This window comes from Onychostoma macrolepis, chromosome 08, assembly GCF_012432095.1.
Source record: "Onychostoma macrolepis isolate SWU-2019 chromosome 08, ASM1243209v1, whole genome shotgun sequence".
Classification (NCBI taxonomy): Eukaryota; Metazoa; Chordata; class Actinopteri; order Cypriniformes; family Cyprinidae; genus Onychostoma; species Onychostoma macrolepis.
In genome coordinates, this window is record NC_081162.1 from 16,256,455 (window position 1) to 16,282,130 (window position 25,676).

The 25,676-nt window shown below is 35.3% G+C and overlaps 1 protein-coding gene and 1 long non-coding RNA gene across 12 annotated transcripts; one reads left to right on the plus strand and one right to left on the minus strand.

Annotated features, from left to right (window-relative positions):
* The first annotated feature begins 1,177 nt into the window (after nucleotides 1-1,177).
* Nucleotides 1,178-7,274, plus strand: LOC131545188 (uncharacterized). 2 transcript variants are annotated; one of them, XR_009272346.1, is made up of 4 exons: nucleotides 1,178-1,343; nucleotides 4,521-4,673; nucleotides 4,780-4,951; nucleotides 7,153-7,274. It is a non-coding gene; the product is annotated as an uncharacterized LOC131545188 (long non-coding RNA). The 2 variants fall into 2 exon arrangements; XR_009272347.1 differs by lacking the exon at nucleotides 1,178-1,343 and adding an exon at nucleotides 1,894-2,205.
* foxp3b (forkhead box P3b) lies at nucleotides 7,220-25,459 on the minus strand. Of its 10 annotated transcripts, none has more exons than XM_058783762.1 (15): nucleotides 25,234-25,459; nucleotides 22,532-22,565; nucleotides 20,398-20,477; nucleotides 19,007-19,046; nucleotides 16,560-16,717; nucleotides 16,111-16,219; nucleotides 13,625-13,751; nucleotides 13,437-13,541; nucleotides 13,251-13,338; nucleotides 12,964-13,038; nucleotides 12,596-12,734; nucleotides 11,913-11,989; nucleotides 11,631-11,732; nucleotides 11,143-11,264; nucleotides 10,393-11,031 (listed from the first exon to the last, which is right to left on the minus strand). In XM_058783762.1, exons 1-15 carry the CDS (start codon nucleotides 25,237-25,239, stop codon nucleotides 10,941-10,943), a joined length of 1,353 nt encoding a protein of 450 aa, XP_058639745.1. In that variant the 5' UTR covers nucleotides 25,240-25,459; the 3' UTR covers nucleotides 10,393-10,940. The 10 variants fall into 10 exon arrangements, with proteins under 10 accessions (XP_058639754.1, XP_058639745.1, XP_058639746.1 ...); XM_058783763.1 differs by having other exon boundaries at nucleotides 19,007-19,095; XM_058783766.1 differs by lacking the exon at nucleotides 20,398-20,477 and having other exon boundaries at nucleotides 19,007-19,095; nucleotides 22,532-22,562.
* Between the last annotated feature and the right edge of the window lie 217 nt (nucleotides 25,460-25,676).

Here is a 25,676-nt window from a genome sequence, read left to right on the forward strand (position 1 = left end):
CCCACAGAGTTTTTGCGAGGGTTGGTTTTCTCCAACGGATATGAACAATTTCCCATCAAACAACGGGAGAACAGGAAGAAGGTCAGAGGGAGAGTCAACAAAACCCACCTGTAACTGTCAGCTTTTCCCAGAAGAAGCCTCTTTCCGTTCTCTCTCTGGCCAATGAGAGCCTCTGATTATATCAGTGAAAACCATACAGAGAAATTCTGGTTCTGCTGAGATCATCAAGAGTCAAAGCATTAAGATCACAACCCCTCAAAGAGGAGAACATGTGAAATCCAATCAGTCTCTAGATTCAGACAGTGAGCCAAAGTATCAACTGAAAGCAAGTAAAACACCTGTAGTTATTTAAGGTCCTTGGTGAGAAAAAGCATAAAAAAAAAAAACTCACACTCTTTTCCAACAACATCCTGAAACCCATTTTTATTTGATTACAGGGCAAATACAAAAAGTGTCTGAACTCTACCACAACAACAATTTGACCTAAGGTCAAAGAGATATGAGTTTCTGTTTCTAATAAAACCCCAACCTCTGATAATCCATAACGGAGGCTTTAGTCTAAACTAATACCTCATATCTAATCTAACATAATTTTGGATAAGTGATTTGGCAGACACTCACTATACTGTTGAACATTAGCAGCATGTGTCATACTGATTTCATAAGTCTCCTGCGCCAGAGCATTGTGTAAAGACATTTAAGGAAATCATAAATCGTTTGTTTTAATGAGAAAAAAGAAAGAAAGACACAAAATCCTAAATGGATTACTTCTAGACTTGCTGCACAAACTAAAATTCATTTTTAAAATTCAAAGTCATATTTGCTTGATAAAATTGGGTTACAGTCATAATTTTGGCGATGAGCTAGTAGCTCTGAGCTAGTAGTCTTGGAAAAAGACGACATCTTGCAATGTGCAAAATGCTTGTTAAAACAAGATTTTCAACCACAGGCATTCTGTAACATCCAATAAACCAACATTAATGACAACCACATATTTAAGGAAAGAAATAGCCTACACCCAATAACAAACTCAAAGAGGCAACAAACACAACACAAGTAATTGTTCCAGTTATTAAATCTGCAGTCCGTAAATTTTGCCTCTTTGTCGCCATCTCTGTTTGAAAACCTGGAATTGCAAGCTGCAGCTGCTTGCAGAATTATCTTGCTTGCGTGGGTTGTGAGTTCGCACGGCTTGGATGAATCTAATGTTTTGAGGAGTGTGTGGCAGTCAGTCACCGCACCGGTGTGGATGTTTACTGTACTTGGCAATCACAGATTCTAGCCTACGTCTTGGAATATATGACCCAAATAAGAATTTTCACCATATGTTGTCATCTGAACAAGTAAGTAACAAGTCTGCCACATTTGTTCTGACCAGCTGAGGAAAAACGCATTACCATAAATCGCGCTACCAATGGTAATTAAATCTAACGATCAGTTAGCTCATATAACATCAAACCATGCAAATTATTATTATTCTTATACTTTATTCTCAAATTATTAATGTTAACAACATCAGCATTGTGTGACTATGATTATAGTGTGTTTTAGCGTGTAGATTTCAATTTTTGTAATATCTAATTGTCATACCATTCGAATTTCATATTAAGAAATTATTTTAACCCAAAAAGCATTATTCTCCCTTCGAACTGGTTTTCTTTAAAATACAAATCTTGTGTAATCCCAGGCTATCTGTAATCAGAAGCACATTTAAAACTGAAATATAATTTAATTTATTTCACATGTGTTTCATTAATACATAATCCTTTCTGGATTACAATCCACCATCAACATTATACATTTAATTATTCTAGCTGCTGTGAGAAAAGGCTATAAACGATCCGTCACCTGCAGGATCCTTACATATGATAACATACTAGCCGGGATAATGTCTTTATGTTTACAGACGTGACGTAATGACGCAGTACCATGCTCGAATTTCCCGCGAAAACCTACCTGTACCACTCAAATTAGAAAACATTATAAACTAACCGTTGTGAACACTGGCTGGTTATGTACTTGCGCAAATATTAATTTCGGATCATTTTTAACCAAAAAAAGAAAAAGTTACGGACTGCTGCTTTAAGTGAAAAAAAAAAAAAGAAAAGAAAAAAAAGAGAAAATTGTCTACACCAAGCATGTCCATTGGCATACTGTTTACTCTGGACACGTCAAAGCAAAACTTCCAAAAAGAGCATCTCAATGGTAAGTCTTTCAATCATTTGTCAGTTGTCAGAAGTAGTGCAAGTATGTCAGATATGGAACGGGGCATCTGTTGGCGCTAAGCAGTGCATCAGGTGTAGACAGCGATCATATATTGGCTATTTGATTATAATAGATTCTATTTGCGTTTATCAGATGCAACACTATGCTCATTACTTATGTCAACTAAGATTACCAATCATCAAAAAAAAGGAAATATGAAATATAAAATAAGAGACATAAATTGATAGTGATGCTCTCAGTCAGTGTTTTTTAAGTACTGATGAAGGATTAAAGTTATTTGTAAATGTATGTTATTAGTCTACTTTACTGAAAGTCAGACTGGCGACGAACTAAAGGATACACACAACCAGCAAAGGGCCTTCTGTCTGGGAAAGAAAGGGATTGTGTCTTGTTTTTGAAAAATATCTAAAAGGATTTTCTCTGCCTAACAATGTTATCTTTCCGTGATGGTTATCTCGAAAGGCATCCTGATACAAAAAGCTCAAAGCAACAGCATCAACTTCTGTTCTTAGCAGGACCCAGATCTCAATAAATCTACACAATTTATTTTAATGATTAAATCATTGATAATTTAAATAGAAACTTTTGTTGTTGAACTTTTATATGTAATTATATTTCTTTGATTTTCAAAAGCATATATATATTTAATAAAAAATATTTGAAAACAAACTGTAGGATTGACAGTGGTACTCAGAAAACCCTGCTAAGGCTCTCTGGTGATTTTTTTACTGGAGTTTTGTGGCTTTCTTTGTCAGCTATGTTCAAAATTGTGTTTTTGTCTTTCTTTTTTTTAGACTCTCCTCGCTGACTTCTCAGAGAGGATTTCTGGGGAACGAGGGGCTTTTGATAACCAACCCAATAGGGATGCTCTTACTCTTTCTCTCTCGCTCTGCCGCTCTCCGTAGTCCCGTTTGAATGCTGGGACGGGAGGAGGATTTGGGGGGGATGGGTGAATGGGGGGGCAGGGGTGGACTATAGGCTCTATTTTTCCATGGACTCCATCCATCTCAACCGCATATTTCTGTCAGGTCCTGGGAGATGAGGCTAATTATCCTGCTATTCATCTTCTCGCTCTTCATCCTAATCTCTCCATCCCCCTCCCTCCTTATACTTAGCTATATGTGCATATGCATGTGTGTGTGTGTGTTCCCACATTTCACTGTGTGTGCCTGAACATGAATGTGTGTCTTCATGCATGTAAGATTGTTTATACGGAAGCTGTTCGTATCATGATCTCTGCTTTACAAGACTGTCTCATTTAAAGTCCCATCAACAGAAACACCAGTCTGCCGGAGTCAACCCCATTGAAAAACCCTGGACCAGAATTAAGCATGACATGTCTGTGCCTGTGTTCACATCGCCAATCTAACAGGCTTCAAATCCCCTCTTCGTTCTGCTTTCTCTGTGTTTGTACGTGCGTACGCATTCGATTAACAGCAGCAGATCGGTTTGTTCTGTATAATTACGCTCTCTAAAAATGATTGACATCTACAGTCCCATGAAGAAACTTTAACACTCACAGAAGCTTTTCAGGTTCCTTGTGAAAAAGAAAGTTGTTCCGATTTTTGAAATGTTCTTCACACTAAGAAAAAAATGGTTATTTTAAGAACTGTTCACTGAAAGGTTTTTTGGGGAACCCAAAGATGGTTTTCCTACTACGGCATCACTGCAATACTCCCTTTTGGAACCTTTATTTTTAAGAGTGTGTTCACACTTGGCATGTTTGGTTTGGTAAATCAAACTCTGGTGCAATTGCTTTGTTAGTACATCAAACAAGTGTACCAAGACCCCCTGAAAAGGTGGGTCTCGGACCTCTTCCAAATGAACTCTAGTGCTTTTTTTTGACTGAAATATGAATGCAATATGGACCAAAAACGCTCTCTTCTCATCTGAGTTATGATGAGCAATATGAGTTTGTCATGTCTCTTATTATAGTTGAGTACAGGTGTCAACTGCCATCTCCATGAAGCAGATTTTCTTTTGTGTTAAAATTGATGAGTTCCTGGCGCTGTTTTGACTCCTTTCGTAACACATTTTTGAGAGTTATCAGCTGCTAAAATACCATGGATGTGCACATACACATACACATACATACAACAAGCACATATAGCTGAATACAGCATTGTTTTGAATATTCGATAAGTTTAGTTCCAAAATATGTCATAAAAGCTGTCCAATTAGATTGCGACATTTTCATTACGTTCCATTTTTTTTGGTATAAGGTTTGCTATTAAAAAGTAGTGTGAATGCTAAGCGAACCAGAACTAATTATATAATTTTCTTCTTTGGTCCAGACCAAGAAAACCATAAGAACCAAGAGAACAAAACTACATGTGTGAACACATCCTAAGTCAAAACAAAGAGGTGAGATTGTTCCATTCTGATTTTCAAGTGCATATTTTTCCTCTTTCTAGAATCTTCTCACATCTCCAGACGTCTCTGCCCAGGTAATTAGATCACAGCACTTGTTAAGCTAAAAAGCAAAAAAAAAAAAAAAAGGAGGTAAGATTCCCTCTCTCTTGCCTCTCCCATTATGGTTTCTCTCTCCCCTAGAGCTATTTGACTACTGTATCACGACTTGAAAGTTGAGGAAAGTCCTGAGCTGTCAGGAGGCATCAGAGAGCTGTGGTGCCCTGCGGTGAGATCGTCTCTCCGTGTTGCTAAGATGGAGGCCAGCGCCCTTTCATCCTCTCCTGCAGAAAGACGCTCTTTCATTCTCTCAAAGGTAACATGTCTAACAACATCAAGGTGAGGGAGATTGCAGATGCGGTGCAGGAAATTCTGCTGTGCAACTGGGATGCTGGAAGGAACAAAGCATTAGTGAGAAAATATCAAACACATAGGGGGATTGGTGTAATGAATTTAGATAGTCTATTTAGATACCGACGTCTGTGTTTGGGGAGAAAAGCCCAGCTTGAAGTTTCACAAACCTGAATGGATGACCAGGGCCTTTCCTGATGAGAAATTAATGAGGTCTAGCAGAGTCTATTAAAATGTGTCTCTCTGCTAAATATGATTTTCCTCTTTCAAGGTCGTACAAGTAGCAGCAATTTAGATAACTGTGTACTCATGTAATTAAGCTTCATACGATGTAGACACAGCTCAAACCTCACAGACAACAAATCAGTGACATCTTTAAACAAGAACAAAAGATCCTAACTGTATTAAACATGGACCAGGAAATTTAGCAGAGTGAAGACCTTAGGGATTTGGATTTCAGTAAATTGAATTGAACTAAATGGAAATGGGCAAAATGGGGGGGGGTCTTGCATTTTGAATAGACTCCTTAAGCATTAAAATACCACTGAAAAAAAAATCAGATTAGTTAAATTACAGAGCACATAGTCATCTATTGTTAGCGTCTCATTGCGACAGACAGTACTATGTTAAAAAATGTTTTAGTGCATGTATATACGGTGGTCGAGAGAGCTCAACGCGCTGCAAATAGAAAAAACACCTGCAAATTAAGAAAAACAACTACATCGATTTGACAACACACAACACAACCAAACAAATGCTCACAACACAACCAAACAAAGAAACGCTCTGCAAATAAAATTCTTTATTTGGTTGTGTTGTGAGCATTTGCAGTGCGTTTCTTTATTTATTTGCGTTGTGATTTGCAGCACCTGCTGTCAAACTGATGAAGATGTTTTTTTGATTTGCTGGTGCTTTTTCTATTTGCATGTGTTTTCAGAAGTTGCAGCGCGTTGACACACAAGTGCCTGTGCATTAGATTTACTTTTATGCTTCTTTAATAAATGCATGTCTGAGAGGTTGATTTTTAAAGCTTACAGGATACAGAATTTTTGTTATATAAGGGTCACTTTAAAGCTGTTCTTCTTCCTTGATTTATTTGTGCTACTTTTCAAATGCCTTTTATACATTGATTTTATTGTTTTACCCTTATCTGAGACCAAGACTTTCATAAAAGTATAAAGTATCATATTTTAAAAACTATAATAATTTCTTTCTCTCACTTACAGCTGCTCTTGTTTAGGGGTAGCCATAGCAAAATTATCCACACAAAAACTATGATAACCTAAAAGAGTAAAATAAATATAAATGGTTTAGAAATTTGTGTTTGAAATAAAGACATTAAAATAAAAAACATTTCTTATTACCAAAATGTTTAAAATGACATTTCCATCATATAATGCAAACTATATTTCCATATAAATCCCTCATTCATTCAATCAATTCATCATTTCCATCATTTAATGCTATTGAACAAAATATATGAAGTCACATTATGAACATGTTCTCGTGATTTTCAGAAATCTTTTGTATAGACTTTTGAACATCGTTAGTGGACAAAATTGAGTGAAAACAAGTGAGTGTTTTTACGACATGTGTGTGAAGGTGCGGATGTGTTGTTAGCATACAGTCATTTTAGGAAGATGAATAGACAGACAAGCCAAGAGTGAAGTGTGACCTTTAGCCTCATAATCCTGCTTACACTGCAGAGAGAGCGCTGAATTTACCAGAAAAACACTGCCTGTCTACCTCCTGCTGAGACCGGAGAATATGAACGCTTGATGGCTGGCACGTCAGCACGTGGGGCCCACACCAGTACAAACTCAGTCACACTTGAGAACAAAGACACAGTAAAAGGGATATTAACAAATATCTTTATATACATCTGTTTCTCAAAACCCCAGTGAGTGGGAACATTTTACCATCTCTTTTAAATCACAAAGGAGTTTGGTTACTGAAAAGCTGACAAACCATTGAAGGAAACGTAAAGAATTAACACCTTCGAGATGCTTTTCAATGCAATTTTCACCCAGCAAACCCAAAAAATGAAGTTTTATAGTGCAGCTGCTTGCATCAGGTTGTACAGGTGCCGAGTGATTTATGGCTCTTCTCTGTGATGTGGTTTAGTTGAAGGAGTGTCATTTATGCTATTCCTTATCTCTGTCCCAGCCTGTCAAACATACCAGCCGCTGGCTCCGTGTCGAGCGTTTGCACGTCTCAGAGATGGGAAGTTGTCAGGGAGTGACGAGACAGAGGTGAAACAGAATCTACAAGCCCAATTCTCTGTTGAGTCTGTCTTTCTTGTCAAAGAGCGACAGCTAATGAAGTGTGAGATGTTCACCTTTGTGCTGTATGCCTAGATGAACTATTTTCTCTCCTGTTCTGGGGGACAAATTGGAGAAGAATCAGAATTTGTGAAGTGCACTATTCTTTTCACATTGTGCTTAATCCCTGGTTCTAAACCAGGTACATTTAAAGGTAAAGGTACATTTCATTTCATTTAGAAGGGGGGTTAGCACTATGGGTTTATGAGGTATTAACCAGTGGAAAACATGTATACAGTGCTTAGCAAGAGACACCTAATCGCGTGTCGCATGTCATTTCAGCGTTTGTGGTGTTGTGTTGTGGTGACTGACATATCCAAATAATCAATGTTATTATATTTTCCTTGATTTTCATATCCACATTTATGATTTATTCATATTCAAATATATATATATTTTTATATTCAAGATGTAATATTTGTTGTATACTTGTAGTATTCTCCAAGAATATATATTGGACATTTTTCAACTACTGCCTGAGTAATAATGTTTCTCAGAATTAGTCATTAATTGTACTAGATGTTCTTTTCCTGGAATTGTTTTCGTAATATGATATTTGAAAGTGCTTGTTTTTCTGTATTTGTTCAAAAGGTGTGAAAACCACTCATCTGTTTTTAACTGTAACATCTGACTGGTCATGATGGCCTAGCCTGGCCTGACATAGTCGTTAAAACAACATATGACATAATGGATGAGTGACATAATGGATAAGTCTATTAGACAAACACCAGTTTGGAAGGATGTAATTTTCCTGCATATATATTCCTTGTGCCTTCTTTTCTACTCTCTTTCTTTTACTTCTTTAATTTTTACTCGTCTGCCTGGATCTCACTGCATCAGTGACTGAAAACATGTAAATTCGTAACTTTATAGTCCACACCGAACAGTCCACTTGATAGGCTAGTAGTACAAAAACTTGACAGTAGGCTACAGTCTGCAATAGAAGGATGCGCCGGTACACAGGACACGTGCTGCGTTCGTCCAATCAAAGGCACTGACTTATATGCAAATAAATAACCCTGGGTTCAGTTTACCTGGGGTTTAGTAGCCTATAACCCAGGCTTCATTTCAAGTGTAAAAAGCCCTCATGATATGATTAACCACTGAACACTATTTTCATCTGCTCTATATCTTCATTTATGTGTGTCTGTGATTTATATTAGGTAGGCTGTCTGCGCTCCAATGCAATACTTCAAAACCAAAATGACAGAGCATTCTGCATTCATAACATTTAAACCTGTAAAAAATCTCAGAGATGACACACTTTCCACCAAAAGACACCTATTTTGAGTGTATAGAAAAGAGCTATGATTATGCTCAACTATCTCGCCTGGAAAAACGCTAAAAAAGGACACTGTCCATTACAGCTGAATGTTTTCTCTGGCTGTAAAACTCTGAAGAAAGTCCCCGGAGGACATACCATCTTCCCTTTCCGCTTCATATCTACGGCAGGTTCAGGTAATGAAAACACAGCAGTCGTATAACACACCAGACGCAGGGGCTGAGACACCTGTTTGGCGCTGGAAGTCAACAGGGGAGAAAGAGCAGGTAATAAGCACCTGACACAGAGAGAGGCAGCTGTCAGAAACAGTGAGGCTGTCCAGAGGCCATTATAATGAGGTGTGTCCTGAAAAAAATGCTCCAAGTGTAATTAGGGTCCAGCTAACTCTAGCCTGCGGCTGTCAACTGCCTATTTTTCATCATAATACATCTGTAGGACTCAAGGCCATGGAAACAAGAAAAAATACAGTGTTTGAAATATTTTGTCAGATCAGTGCTGAACCAATAAAATTATCAGCGGGCATGAGGAATCCCGTCAAGACAGCTGGAAAATATGAGCAATAAAACGAGTGGAATATTCTTGCCTTTAGTTTCGGAAAACACAGTGAATTTTAGAACTTAAAATTATTTATAGATTTGATAAGTCATTAACAAAATTAAGTAATTTTAAGTTTGTTACTTGATTTTTAGTTATTTAAGAATAATTAAGAACAATTAGGCTATACATACTTAGAGTCACGTGATTTTAGCAAACGAGGTTTATGTTTCACGTGAATGTTTCATGTTTCAAACCTTGTTTCGAAACGTGGTTCGCCGCTAGAGGACGTTGATCTGGTGTCTAATGATTTTAACATTTTTAATTTGATTAATTTTTAATAAACATGCGTGTATGATAATAAAAATGGTAGAGTGAAATTGTTTCTAATTGGCCTTCTTAGCCAAGTCCTGCCTAAAAACATAAAACAAGTACTACAAATTAAAAAGGAATACAAATTATGCATGCACTTCATAATCAACGGAATTCATTAATTTGTACATTAGGCCTACATTTAATTGATTACACTTTCATAACATTAATTGGTTTGTAAAATATGTCTTTTGGGTTGTGTTCATTTTCTCCGTCCAGAGTGCAGTGTTTCCAGCGCTTCAAAACAATGATTTTATTATTTATTATTATTAATTATCCATTTTTTTTATAGTTTTTTTGTGAAGCAATTTTTTTCCACTTGATTCAAATTTGAAAAAGTATTGACCCATTTGTTCATGACACTGCCGTTACTTTCACTTATTGTGTCGTACAAAGTAGGCTACTTAGTCGAATCTTTAATACAGGAAAGATTATAAATTAATAACACAACTTAAATCAGTATTTTATTTCCACAATTTATTTTTTTGGTAAGTATCCATGTAATGGCAAATGATTGACTTAGTGGCTACATTATCCCTTATCTAGTATACTAATAAATATTATTATTATTTTTCTAAGGACTGCAGTGCCAACCACCATCAATGGCATTCTGGGAATTCACATACAGTGGCACTGGAATGTAAGGGTGAACAAAAGCCTGTGGTGGCAGAGGAGCACAAAAGCACAGGCTGAAGCATCATAATGGATGGATGCGTTCCCATCAAGCTGGAAGACAAAACAGAGAACCACAGGGGAGCAGATGCAGTAGATTTATTTACTCTCCACCTTTAGACTGCAGCATGGAATCACAGATGTGCAAAATAAGGTGAAAAAGTGTCCCTTTGCACATCTGAGGAAGAATAAGTAGCAGAAAAAGGGTGGAATTCTAATTCAAATTAACATGGTGAGGAATTTCATAAGAGATATTTGATACAACATACAGTTTGCCCAGTGGCTCAGTTGTAAATTGTTTTACAGTATCAATATCATCAGAATACGATTTATAAATGTGGATAGGAAATTTCTTTGTCTTTCATTCAAGCAGCTTTGATGATGCTTTTTGTCTTTGCCTGCTCTGTTCCAGAATTACCACACCCAAAAACGTGCGCGCGCACAGATGCCCTCTTCTGGTCAGGTTGGAGTTTGGTCTGTCAATGTGAAATTCTGAATAATTTTGAATATTATAATATGTTACTGCTGTTGTATTTCTTTCTTTTCTTTTTTTTTTTTTTAACTATATTTAAGTACTTTTTTAGACATACATTACATACATACAATTACATAAACCAACACAGTGACGTCATATTTTCAGGAAGACTTTCCTTTTTTTTTCAGATAGAGATGCAAAAATGAATATTAAGAACTATCCCATCCTTAAGGATCATACCTAAAACTCTACAGTCTATATTTTTTCTGCATACTACACTAAATATTTGGAAAACGTTTCACTGAGAATTTGTGGCTTTTATTGATACGTCTGAGGCTTCATGGGATGGGCAAAGGGGGAAGGGTGTCAGCCATTTGAAAGTGTAGTCCCTGTAAACCAACAAACGAGACGTTACGTGACTTTTCAAAGCAATGAGCATATTTTGTGAATTTAATTCATATTTTGATCATCTTGAAAATCTCAGAAGAACATGAAAGGACCTGTGGATTTTCTGCCCTTTTCTCTTCTGAAACTCTTCCTCATCCACTGTCCACACCGCCCCCATCCTCCCATCCACCCGCACAAAGCATTTGTGGAGACTAAGATTGTGTCGCACAGCATTCTGAGAAAAAAGTTGAAACAGTTGTAACCAGAGAATATAATTTCTATTCATATGAAACCATCCTATGGCATTCAGTGAGGCTATTCAGCATGATTTTATGCCAACAGCGGCACCATGTGGACATAAATATAATGTTCCAAAGTGTTTTGCGCTTATGTCAGGCCAATCTCAGAACCTCAGAAATAAACCTGCTCAAGACTGGAGCTTTTTTTGTTTCAATTAAGCTAATTTATATGTCATTAAATCAGACACACAAGCAAATCTCTCAGTCTCAAACAATATGATTAAAAAATATTGGAGTTTTGAACTGAACAGAAATGGGACTGTTTGGGACTGGTTAGTTGGCAGTGTCAGCATGTATAGTACCTTCCATGTAGGAGAATTATGACGGAAATAGAAGAACATTCTTGTGAACCAGTTGTAAATTTCGTTTAGCGTCCGCTGTTTGTCTGGAGTTTCCAGGATTGACTGTAGGATCAATGATACATTTTATATATATTTATATATTATATATTTTTTATTTAAATTCATTTAAAATTCAGAGTGAGTGAAATGTATTTAAAAATATTATAATAAATACATTATATATATATATATATATAATTTGAATAAATATACAATAAAAGCAAACATAATTTATTTACTTACCCATCTGATTAAGAAAGCATATGTATATGGAGGACGCAAGTTAGCATATTTGTAGTATTCAGCACTGCTAACAAAATCTGTAATTGCCAGAAAGCCAAATTACTAAGCAAAACACTGCACAATAATTCTTGGAAATTGACCGCAAACACTCATATGTGCATTGTGCTTTAAGTATGTTGCTATGTGTTTTACTGCAAGTGCAAAACATTCAGTCGGGGTAACGCCTATGAGTCAGTCATTTTCGATAATATTCTTGCACAATGCATCTAGCAAATGCAAAATCGAGGTTTTATAATAGATGGCTTATGATGAAAACTCGAGATGAGAGCGTCTGAACTACATTTGGTCCAGATCTTAGGCTTCCTTTGTGGTCTGCATGCCAAGTGTGGCAACAGGAAACAAGCAATCTCACAACTTCAACTGTAGTCATAGTGGTAGACCACCAACTTTCAACTCTCTGGCCAACAACATAAACGCATAAAGAGCAAGGAAGTAAGCATAAGATAAGTGTGACCTTCGCACTGTAAACAGCGGTATAGATGGTAACCTTTATTCATCGGTATATTTTTCAACGCCTTCGACATCTGCATTTCAGTTCCACTTGATTGGATTTTTCTAGTTTAATGACTGTGTGTGTTTAGAGGCACAGCAAGATGTGTATTTTGTATTTTAGCAGGTTTTACCTGGCAGCAGGTGTGGTGGGGGTATGTGCCAGGGTTCCTGTCGTACCGGCGCTTCACTAGCTCTCTCTGTCCTGCCATCTGGCTCCCCCAACGGGGGCAAATTTAGTGCCAGCGGCCTCCACCAGCCTGTAGCAGCTCCCTGAATGGAAACACACAAGTCAGTCCTACATGTGAGAGTGATGTTGAGCACAGATATGGTTTCCCGTAGACATCTTGAGACATGAATGCTTCATCTGCACTTACTATAAATTTACTGATGTTTTATGAAATCACAAAAAGGAAATGTTGTGTTCACTGTGAGAATTATTATTTCTTATCGCTCCCACAAAACGTCTGGCGGTGTCAAAGAGTATCCTGATGAGTCTTACGGTATGTGTCGTGATGCATTCAAACAGCTGAAGGTGAAGTTGCATGGCGTGAAGTTTCTGCTTCTCCTGAATGAGCTGAAATCATCACATATAGCATATTAGAATCAGTGGGTTCTCAAACCACTTTTACCAAGATGTTTGATTCTTTTGGGTTCACACTGAATGACTCAAAACCAATGAAACCATGATTCACTTTCTTGTGCCTCATTCATGATAACTGATGATGATCGGTGATGCAAAGCATGACTTGAGTGTGCTGCCTGTAAGAGATTGTATCGCTGCTGTACCTGATTCTCCATGTGCCGTACCAGATCTTGCTGAACTCGCCACTGTGCAATCGTTTTCTCATCTGTGCTGTGGTCTCGGTTTAGATGTCTAGACGGATTCGGAATCAAAAGGTGATTTCTAAAGTTTGAAAATGATTGATTCCAAAAAGGGAAGCATGCTGATGTTACTTTAGATGAAAAACGTACCTCAGAAAATGAGTATAGCCTTCAAAGACTTTGTCACAGCCTGGCCAGCGACATTGTCCGTTTACAAAAAGAGAGCTGGATCTCTGGATTTCTGACTCGACGGGGCTGAGGAGGACACATGAGTAACATCAAGATGCTTATTGATGAACACTGATGAATTTTTTTATTTTTTTTCCAGTGATAATTACCTGTGAGAATGAAAGCTGGGAGACTGTTTCTTGTGCTGGCCTGATCCAGCAACAGCTTGGATGGAAATCTGTGCACTGTGACCTGTGTCTTTTCTTCTGTTCATGGCTGTTTGGTGGCTCTCATTTGCTAAAGAATAAGGCAAAACAGTGCACACTTGTGAGTACTTAAAAAAAAAATTCCCCAGTTATTATATTACATTGTTTTTAAATTAGTAAAATATACTATATAAAGGTACAAAAGCTGTCACTGGGGCAGTACCTTTTCAAAAGGTACATGTTTGTGCCTAAAGGGTCCATTTTGGTACCTTAAAAGTACATATTAGTACTTAAAGTGTACATATTTGAAGCTAATAGGTACAAAAGTGTACCTTTTGAAAAGGTACCACCCCAGTGACAGCTTTTGTACCTTTATTTCTGAGAGTGTAGTGCTGTCAAACAATTAATCGCTATTAATCACATCCAAAATAAGTTTTTGTTTACATAATATATGTATGTGTGCTGTGTATATATATATATATAATGTATATATAAATACACACACCTGCATGTATATATTTCAGAAAAATAGGTTATGTTTATATTAAATATATTTATTTATAATATAAATTATATCAGTTTAAATATAGACATGTAAATACATGTAAATATTTTCAAAATACATACAGTATGTGTGTGTATTTATGTATACATAATAAATATATTATTTATAGCATCTTTAAAAAGCTGGTCAGCAGAAGGAAGCATGAAGTGCTCCAAAATGTCTTGGTAAACGGGTGCAGTGACTTTGGTTTTCAAAAAACACAATGGACCAAAACCAGCAGACGACATTGCACCCCAAATCATCACAGACTGTGGAAACTTAACACTGGACTTCAAGCAATTTGGGCTATGAGCTTCTCCACCCTTCCTCCAGACTCTAGGACCTTGGTTTCCAAATGAAATACAAAACTTGCTCTCATCTGAAAAGAGGACTTTGGACCACTGGGCAACAGTCCAGTTCTTCTTCTCCTTAGCCCAGGTAACTGATGATGTCTGTGGTTCAGGAGTGGGTTAACAAGAGGAATACGATAACTGTAGCCAGATTCCTTGACACGTCTGTGTGTGGTGGCTCTTGATGCCTTGACCCCAGCCTCAGTCCATTCCTTGTGAAGTTCACCCAAATTCTTGAATCGATTTTGCTTGACAATCCTCATAAAGCTGCGGTTCTCTCGGTTGCTTGTACATCTTCCACTCAACTTTCTGTTAACATGCTTGGATACAGCACTCTGTGAACAGCCAGCTTCTTTGGCAATGAATGTTTGTGGCTTACCCTCCTTGTGAAGGGTGTCAATGATTGTCTTCTGGACAACTGTCAGATCAGCAGTCTTCCCCATGATTGTGTAGCCTAGTGAACCAAACTGAGAGACCATTTTGAAGGCTCAGGAAACCTTTGCAGGTGTTTTGTGTTGATTAGCTGATTGGCATGTCACCATATTCTAATTTGTTGAGAGAGTGAATTGGTGGGTTTTTGTTAAATGTGAACCAAAGACTTAAACTACTTCAGTCTGTGTGCATTGAATTTATTTAATACACGAGTTTCACAATTTGAGTTGAATTACGGAAATAAATGAACTTTTCCACGACATTCTAATTTATTGAGATGCACCTGTATATCTAAATATATAATATACTATATAAAATTACAGTATCACTTTACTTAAAACCTTTATGTATAATGCATTATAAATTTCGTTTTAATGCATTAATTATGCCTTTTAATACACCTTATAATTCATTGTACAATCCTGTACAATTGTAACCACAGTTAATACATTTATCAATTCATTGTTACACTACGCATTTTAAATTCAGTTATAATTATTTACGACAAGTTATAATGTATTACAATGCACATAATGAATAATTATAATGCACTATACCCTTTAATAACCCTTTATAATGCATTATACATAAAGGCTTTAAGTAAAGAGTTACCAAAAGTACATATAAATATTATAAATATTACACCGCAATCAGTCAAATGAAATATTAATATTGATAGTTATGGTCAAACATTCACATACCCATTGCAGAATCTGAAAAATATTTAATAATAATTAATAACAATTGTTGTTGTTGTTTGCAGATTTATTTGTGTAAGTTTAGTCAGCATTATTCAGTTAGTAATAAAAAAATAAAAAAATAATTATCATTTTGCAGATTGTATAAGGGGTAAGTAAACATATAACCACAGTTTTATATACAATATATCTACATTGTTAAACAGCACATCCTTCAGACAGAGTTCATGTTTTGTTTCATTTCTTTTGAAACCTTTTGAATTGAAACACTTAATAAGCTATATGCAATAGCAACTTTTGTTTTAAAATGCCTTTTCTCATCATAACGTGTAAATATATGGAATATAATGACATCTCTAAGGATTTCACCACTTTGACTATGTCAAGGAAAGATATGGAGTTTGAATAATTCATTGGAACACAAACCCTGAAGCAGGAGAGCTGTAGAGCGAAGTACAGACGGCCTGATCGGGCCAGTCGGAGAATTCTGAAACACCAGCTGAAGAAACTGCATCTGTTCCCTATCAGCAGCTCTCTACACACAAACACACAGAGAATCAGGCAAACACAATAAAGGCCTTTCGCCACATTTGTACTATAGCTTTTAGACATCAGTGGTTTATTAATGTACCTGGCATAGAGGATGAGAAAAAATGATATACATTAAGAACAAATAAAAATGATATGTATATATATGTATCAGAAATATAATGCAGCTCACATAGAATTTGTTTAGACAAAAGACTTCTATAGGCTACATAAAATCATTTGGAATCTTCAGAAAATGCAGTGTATTTTATGCAAACATCCTACAAAGGGATGTCATTTTTTTAAGGCATCGTTAAAGAAAGTACCACAGAATGAAGCTCACTCACAGAACGTACTCCAGAAGAAAGACGTTCCACGTGCTGGGGTGAAGCGATTTCATTTAACAGAGGGGGAGATGTGTCACGCTCTTTTTTTAGTGATGGCTGTCGTTCATTTTCTCTCCCACTCACTCTTTTCTCACTCTCTCTCTCAGACTGAGGCATTCCTGAAGTCAAGAGTTTGAAAACGATTGCAGATTGATGTACAGAGTTACATTACATTTTAATTTGACATAATGCATACTGTAGGAGAGACAATGAAACATTTACCTGAATATTAGCTTCTTAACTTCATCTTTAAGATTAACTCAACATTGCATTTTCCTGTTAGGAAATATGATCGCTTAATATTGCTTTAAAAAATCTAATCTCAACACTTTTGATGACTGTCCATGCTATTTTTAATTTTGTCCAAGGATTTGTGAGTTTTGTGGTTAACTGATCTATTTCTTTCTGTAAAATACTGATCAACAACATTGTATTATGTTGAGAAACACATTTTTTGTTTTTGTTTGTTAATGAGGGATCTATACACACATTAATGTTTTTTTATTTTTGGAGTACAATATTGTACAGTTTTTATTTTGAATTAAGAAGAATTAGACCATTGGGATAAGATATATACATATATATAATATATATATTAAGTAGAATATTTAATTATGTATTTTACATTAATGACATGTTAAATATTATACATACTGTAAAAGTTGACACCTTCTTACCACCAGTAGTAGGGTAAGATGGCCCTTTTGAATAATATTACATTTTATGCTAAAACACCTAAATTAGCAAATGTTTCTATTTATTTCCTATAATACATCACCCTGCACATGCTAAACTTATATCTAAATATGTTTCAGTTTAAAGGTAAATACAGATTGCTCTTCATACCTCTTACCCTACATTTTGAAATGTATTTTTTCATAAAAAAAAAAAAAAAAGTTCTGTTTTATATATCAGTCAACAGACTCCTTCACTACCTTCATGAATGTTTTCACCTGACAGAAATTAGATACATTTGTTGGAAATGTGTGCAAAAATGGCAACAGTTATATGTACACTATAGAGAAGGCAAAATAAATACTTTTGGCAGCTCACAGAAAACCAAGAGGGAACAGAAGGCTGGAGCTGGTATAATTACATGAAATTTGGCATAAAGAATGGTTCTAGGAACACTGACCCTAATTTTCCTGTAAGCACCAAGGGGGTGAATGAGGAAAGCAAGGTGAATGACTATAGTGTTCTCTGTGTGGACAGACTACATATTTTACAGTAGCCACAAGACCATAATTATTTCTGACAATCTCTAACTCTCTATTTTTTAGCTTTAAGTCCTCAGAAAAGGGAAACATGAGAGTTGCTTGAATGCAAACCCAAAACATGCGTGACATCTATCTGTCATACAAGACACAAACCTCTCCCACCTCTCAGGAAACCACAGACACGCACTTTGCATTTTGCAAAAACATGCACGAAAGAAGCAACCCAGGAACAGGATAAGGGATATAAGACGCAGCGATAGAATGTGGTCGGTGATGTTATTGAGCCTGAGTTGAGATCAGAGCATCTATAACAATAAAAGGATGTTTTCATGCACTCCTCTGCACTTTAAGCAAACATCAAATGCAAGCAAACGTTTTTTTTTTTTTGGATTTAATCTATTAAGAACAAAAACAAGACCAATTACAATGCTTTCATTAATATTCCATTCGCTTTTCTAGACAATGTGTGGAGTGTCTGTCACTCTATATGTAGTTTTGCTTTCAGGTTCACACCATTCAGCAATGGAATATTATTCACGATTGATTATTTTCCCTCTTTTCAGATACATGCAGTTTCTCACAAGACAGAATCTAAGTGAAACTACATATAGGCATCAATATTTGTCAGCTACTTTCCATTCCATCTCTACCACATGAAAGTTGAAAAACTGAACTTTGTTAGTCTTCGTAAAATCAGGATGTTATCCACCAAGATTTGAGAAAAAAACAAACAAAATGACTCACAGTGACCATAAATTGATCTCTTTTATCCTCCCACTCTTATATTTTTTCAGATGTTTGAGTATAGGCATACATGCAGTACAGATAAACAGTAAATAATTTCAGTAATAACACTCTCAATTTTTAATATGCGACATTCATTGTATCATAATGTATAATCATTTGCTTTACAACAAAGTTTTCCCTGGAAATTGAGTGTTCATTAGCACCAAATTACTTTTTTCACAAGCATACATCTTATGTGCATGCCAGTGATGTGAAGTCAGATTTGAGTATCCATACACATTTTTGATCATTTGGAAATATCATAATCCATAGCTGTCTCATCTAAGGCCTGCATGACATACTTTGTCATCAAAGTTGTCATTAAATGACAGGCAGTATTAAATCGAGCACATTTCAGAAACAAGTACTGTAAGTAAATATAGACCAAGATGCAGCGTTCTTTACCTTGCGCCTTTGTAGTCAGACGTTGTCTTCCTGTGCTGTTCTGGTTAAAAACAAGAGTGAAAGGTTCTTTATTGGAAAAAAGAGACAATCTGGAAAAAAAAAGAGAGATAAAATCTCACATCAAAGGAATAAATGCAATGTTAGATTCTTCAATTTATATCAAAAGTCAAAGATCACATGCAGCAATATTATTCTTCCATGAATGGCAAAGGACATACTTAAGACTAAAGACCATCTAACCACGTCAGTCTGCAGAGGTTGAGCGTAAGTTTTCTTGCGGAAGATGTAAGGCATAACTACTGCAATTCACTGGCAATTTAAAAGAAAAAAATGCTTTATGTTATGTTAAAAGCAGTGTTGGGGAGTAACTAGTTACATGTAACGGAATTACATAATTTAATAACTAAATAAATGTAATTGTAATCAGTTACAGTTACTGAGAAAATTTTTTTAAGAATTACAAAGGAGGTTACATCTCCCACATACAGATTTAATTGATTTATTTCATAAATTGCATTGACTGCTCTAAAATATGAGATACCATTGTTTCAGGAGTTTAGCACACATGCTTAGTAACTGATTTATTTCCTATTTGGATTAATGTATTTGCTTTATTTTTTATTATTAACTTTTTTTTTTTTTCTAAGCTATTGTCTGATGCCAGTGTTTCCTGTCATAACTATGAAAATATTTGATTTCAAAAACATTATCATAGCTATTAAACTATTTCTTGTTATGGTTTTAAATCTTTATTTAACCTCAGAATGATCTCAAAGTAAGTCTGATTTTGTGGTGGCTGTGCTATAAAATTAAATTATTATAATCTTAATACAAGTGATGAAGGATTTCGAACGTCTGACAGTTTACGTACACTGGTTAAAAGGTATGTTAGGTTATGTCTTTCTGTGCCCTTAAATGTTTCACTGGGATAAGTAAGCACAATATTAACTGGATAAAAAATGCATGTTCTTTTTACATTTTAATGTTATCGTGAGATTTAGAGAGAGACTATTATTTACAGATTCATAGCTTTTTTTTTACATATGAAAAGAAATAATAAAAATAATTTAATAGAATGTTATTACTACTTTATAGCTTATGACATAATTATTAGAATGGAAATAAAACACCCGTTCAAAGCACAATTACAAGAAAAATATCATAAATTAATTATAATATAGGATATGATGGCAAAAGCATTTTAACGATTTTCTGTAACGATATATATGAATTCACTGGTCTCTATGATTCATGGTCATTATTTCCAGCTTAGACAAAAACAAAAAAGGGTTTTTCAAAAATATGAGCAGTAATTGTATCATGCAAACCATCAGTTAAGTTGAAGGACAATTAATAGTTTCCGCAGAGCTGTAGTGCATTTTAAGTCTCACCTGAAGTTGCCACCTTCCCACATAGAATGTGTCATTGCCAGTAGACCGTATCCAGCACATATTTATACTCAGAAAATACTCTGTGTCATCACAAAGGAAATAGAAAGAAACGTTCCGCAAACAACACAGTGAGGGTATTCATAAACAACCACAATCCAAAGACCAGGTGCTTACTTGCTTACTTATACGGCATCAAACAGTTAATATGTCAAAAGCATCATTTTTAAAGGGAAAAAAAATTGTCCAACACATTATTTTGTCACAGACGTTTAAGATACGTTTATGTTTCCATTTAAGTTTCCAACATCTTTTGTGCATTGTTTTAAATATACAGTAAAATGATTTACATACATATGATTTTCGTGTTTGAAGGAGGCATTGCATAAAATGTTTCGGTAACACTTTACAATAAGGTGTCATTTGATAGCATTAGTCAATGTATTAACTGACATGAACAAACAATGATCAATACATTTATTACTCTATTTATTCATCTTTGTCAACATTAGTTAATAAAAATACAGTCGTTCATTGATAGTTCATGTTAGTTCACAGTGCATTAACTAATGTTAACAAACACAACTTGAGATTTTAATAATGCATTAGTAAATGCTGAAATGAACATTAACTAAGATTAATAAATGCTGTAGAAGTATTGTTCATTCTTAGTTCATGTTAACTAATGAACCTTATTGTAGAGTGTTACCAGTGTTTCTGTGTCATTTCAGAAACAACAATTTTATTAATAATAATAAACATCATCATCATAAAGTGTCATGATCTTTACCATTTTGACTGTAAATTTCTTTCCCTCTAATTTTCTCTTCTTTATTCAGAAATGTAACCAGAATATAAATAACAATTGCTCCATGGAAATTACATGAATGTGACCCTGGACCACAAAACCAGTCTTAAGTGTCAATTTTTCGAAATTGAGATAACTAAGCTTTATATTGATGTATGGTTTGTTAGGATAGGACAATATTTGGCTGAGATACAACTATTTGAAAATCTGGAATCTGAGGGTGCAAAAAAATCTAAATATTGAGAAAATTGCCTTTAACCTCTTAATTGTCACCGTCCACCCTGTGGGACGCCTACGTTTACTTCACTATTTTACAATTAAATCCTAATCTAATCATGACAAACTATATATCGTTGGAAAGGTCTAAGACTCCTAAATAGGTATTTTACCACATTTTTTGTAAAAAAATTATGTAGGAAAAGTAATAGATTAATTTATGACAAGAGTGCACCTGAAAAATCTACATCATAACAGGAGTTCTGACCTGTCACAGAAAGTCTTCTTTTTTGCCTTTTTCTCTATCACGCTTTAAAAATCATAAGAAATTATATATCAGTTGAAAACTTAAAATCTCAAAATTCATCCTTTGAAACCCATTTTAAAATCAGACATTGCATTACCATGGAAATGGTACATCAAAATCACATTGGAAAATGTTTTCATTCATGAATTATAAAAAAATAAGTTTGGATAGTGCACTATCATGTCTGTGTTCAAAACTGTGAGTAACAGTTAAGGGGTTAAAGTTGTTCAAATTAATTCTTAGCAATGCATATTACTAATCAAAAATGACGTTTTGGTATATTTACAGTAGAAAATTTACATAATATCTTCACGGAATATAATCTTTACTTAATATACTAATGATATTTGGCATAAAAGAAAAATGTATTTTGGGCTATTGCTACTTAAGACTGGTTTTGTGGTCCAGGGTCACAAATGATTGCATAAAAATCAATGAATGTTTCTTAAAAATTATGCAGGTACTTGTATGTACATTACTTGCAAAATTCACTGTAACCTTTTGTGCCACTTTTATAGGAAAATAAGAGAGAACCGTGAAGGCAAAATCATCATCTGCTATATGAAGAAAAGTATGCATTAACAGTTTCCAATACTGCTGTGCCATAATTCAAATTAAAGTTACTTCATTGTCATTTCTCTCCTACAATACGTGAAGACGCAGAGTCACTACGCAGAACAAAGGTTACAACAGCCAAAACCATACAGTAACAGCATAATAGTAATGTAGACAGTCGACTGCATAACAAGTGTTTAATAAAGGAATGATTCACCCCAGAAATGACAATTCTGTCACCATTTACTCACCCTCATGTTCCAAACCTGTATGACTTTCTTTCTTCTGTGGAACACACACACAAAAACACACACACACACACACACACACACATAAAGACATAAACTAAAAAGTCCACTGCCCATTCAATGAAAATCAATTCAGCAATGTTCTTTGAACCCCAACTTTCTTCATAATATCACAGGTTTGGAACGTCATGAGGGTGAGTTAGAAATGCGAAAATCAACAGCTCATTTAATATCTTTGCTGTGTGTTTTTGTCAACAGATTTTAGATTTTTACAGTGTAATATATCACAATATAAAATATATCTTAGTGAGAATATTGTTGCACTTTCTCACTGAATGAAACAAGCTGAAGAAAATCTCTGGGGAAGATCAACTAAACAAAGTGCATTGATTGACTTGGTGACCATTAAAATCTTTAAGCTGCAATGGGCAGAACTGCAACATGTTTGACCCTAAGGCTGCTATTTTTAAAACATGACATTTTCATGGCTCGCATCTGTATGCTTCTGGTTATCCGGATATCTGCTCAGTAGATGTTTATCTTTTTTTACACAAATATGAGTCAAATGTGTTTTAAGTAGTATGACTCAGTATTTCTTATTGTAGGTGTTCTCTGATTCAGCTGATTCGGATCCGTTTGTAGGCGTAGAAGACTGATTCTACATTGTAGTGTTGCCACTGAAACAACATGACCCAATATTCATATGTGAGAATTATCACACAAAGTACCAACCAGTGCCTGACCAAAGTTGAAACGCTGATGTTGAAATGTGAAACTGTCTGGGATTTTGAAAACTGGGTCTCACAGTGTTTTGTTTTACATGTGAAACTTTGATCTTAAATTCTAACAGCGGGCATGCGTTCATCACCAAAACCGCTGTTTTCAAGGCTTCCAAAAACTCTGCTTACCACAGCTTTCACTGTAATAAACACAAATAACCGACCGTTAGCGAGTAACCTTTCTAGCAGAGGACATCTTCATAGGTTAAAGTTTTCTACTATTCTGAGGTGGGTTTTCCTTATATGACATGTTTAGTGCAGATATTTCAATCTTTTGCTTTTCATAGCAGGATATAAATTTTTTGGACCTATTTAATTCTAATACGGCACACTGCGATAAAGCTGTGATCAATGCATCCAAGTCATATAATGACTAAACTTAACTGGCTTCATTTAAAGCAAACGGCTGCTGCAATCACACAGACACTCACTCACACACACATAAGAAATAAAATTTACATAAATGGGACTGTCCTCACAAGAGAAAACGAGAAGTTTGTTTTGATGAGAATTCTTATTTTTGTGGTTAGCAAATGTCACACATGACATGTTCTGATTTCTGATAAGCTACATTCTGATTTCCGCTGAAAGCCTGTCACTCAACGTCGACACTCACACGATTTTACACGCCATCAAATATGCACAGATAAACACTTTCACTGGAACGAGTGACAAACACTCTTTCTAATTACGGAAAGGAACTTATCGCAGATAAATCTCTTTAGCATCAGTGAACAAATTCCATGCTGTACTTCTATATTTTATTGACTTATTTCAGTCATTAAAGACTATTCTGTTATTTGCGCTAGGCCTTGCATTGAACAGGTGAACTGCATTATGGGTGTGGGATGGATGCTGATGCTGATAATTCATTGTAAATCTTTTGAAGCACTTCTATAGACTATGAAACACGTCTAAATACAGTTTTAAGCCAGTTTTTGCCCCGAACTGGCCTTTGAGGTAGAACTCAGGGTGAAGAAATTGATTTGCACAGGAAAGTAAATATTGAGGATTCATCTGTGCTTACAGACCAAAAGAGGAATCAGGCATTGTGCTATTACTTAAAAATAAAATCACAAAAGGTAATTCAATTTAGAAGTAGGCTATGTCATGTGACAAAATTCTATTTAAAAAATGACAACGTTGCAATGAAATGAGCATTATGAAATTGTGGTAATATTTTTAGCCTATAGAAATTGATTCTGTATAAAACAAATGTAATATTATTTTAAATAATGTATTTTATTATATTTGTTACATTGGTTTAAAATAACAAAACATTTATTCAATAATTATTTTTTATTTATTCAGCCATTAACACCACAAGTGTCACCATACCACATCACACACATGCACACAAAATAAATAAATAAATAAAATAAAAAATCACGCCACATTGTCATCAGTGTTTTTACTGTGCTGTGATTAAGAACACCATAGATGACAAACTGACGCCTTTCTCCAATGTGAAATAAGCAGTAGTGTTTGAACTAAGTACAGCAGCATCTATCGTTCTGTCCACTAGAGGGCGCGTAGTGGACACGTAGTGTCTTTATTCATCTAAAGTAAATGAGCTTTTTCTACTCGAGACTAGTCTAGTGCTAAGTGATTTAAGATATTATGATTATTAAGAAAAATATATAAAATTATTTTAACAATCATAACAAAAGATTATTATAATCACATACAAGAATATGCAACGAAGTTAAGGGAATAGTTCTATGAGGTAACAATGTTTAACTTTATAGCCCAAAAAAATTATCTTTACATCTCAGACCATGATTGCATCACATAATAATCGTCTTACCAGCAGAAAGGGAAAGCATTAGTCTGACTGATAAAATATTTATATCTACATTTTTGTGCTGATTACAAATTAAACCAACTTTTAAAAATATTACCAAATACGCCTGTTTTGTAGCCTACTTTCATTGCTTTCAGGTGACTGATTGTGTCCTCAGGTCGGCTTTTCCTTTGTCGGGTAAGGCCATCTGTTCCTGCGGCTTCCAGCGGTTCAGGCAGCTGTTTGGCCAGACATGAGGGCACGCAGCGGATCGCTGTGTCACGCAGAGACAAAACACCTTTTTACCAGGAAGTTACAGATAGATTAAACGCTCACACACCAAGGGCCTACTGAGCGAGCTGGCTTACAACATTCCTCTCTTCAATCAAAAATGTGCCAAAGACCCAAAAGCCAGAGGAGAGACGGGAGTGTTGTAAACACATTCTGATTAAACTTCGATATATTCCTATATTAATAAAATATAGTTAATAAATACATTTCTTATCCACGAGGTAGGCACAAAATCTTATTCACCTCTTAATTATAACTGAAAAAAAAAATGATTCATTGAATTTGCGATGAAACC

Bases quoted from the DNA above. Each gene is read 5' to 3' on its own strand.
- foxp3b (XM_058783762.1), bottom strand. The intron at 11,733-11,912 runs GTAAGTAAATAA...TTGATCCTACAG, and splicing joins ATGCTTTCTTAATCAGATGG to TCAATCCTGGAAACTCCAGA. The intron at 11,032-11,142 runs GTCCTTTCATGT...GTTGGTTTACAG, and splicing joins AAAGGGCAGAAAATCCACAG to GGACTACACTTTCAAATGGC.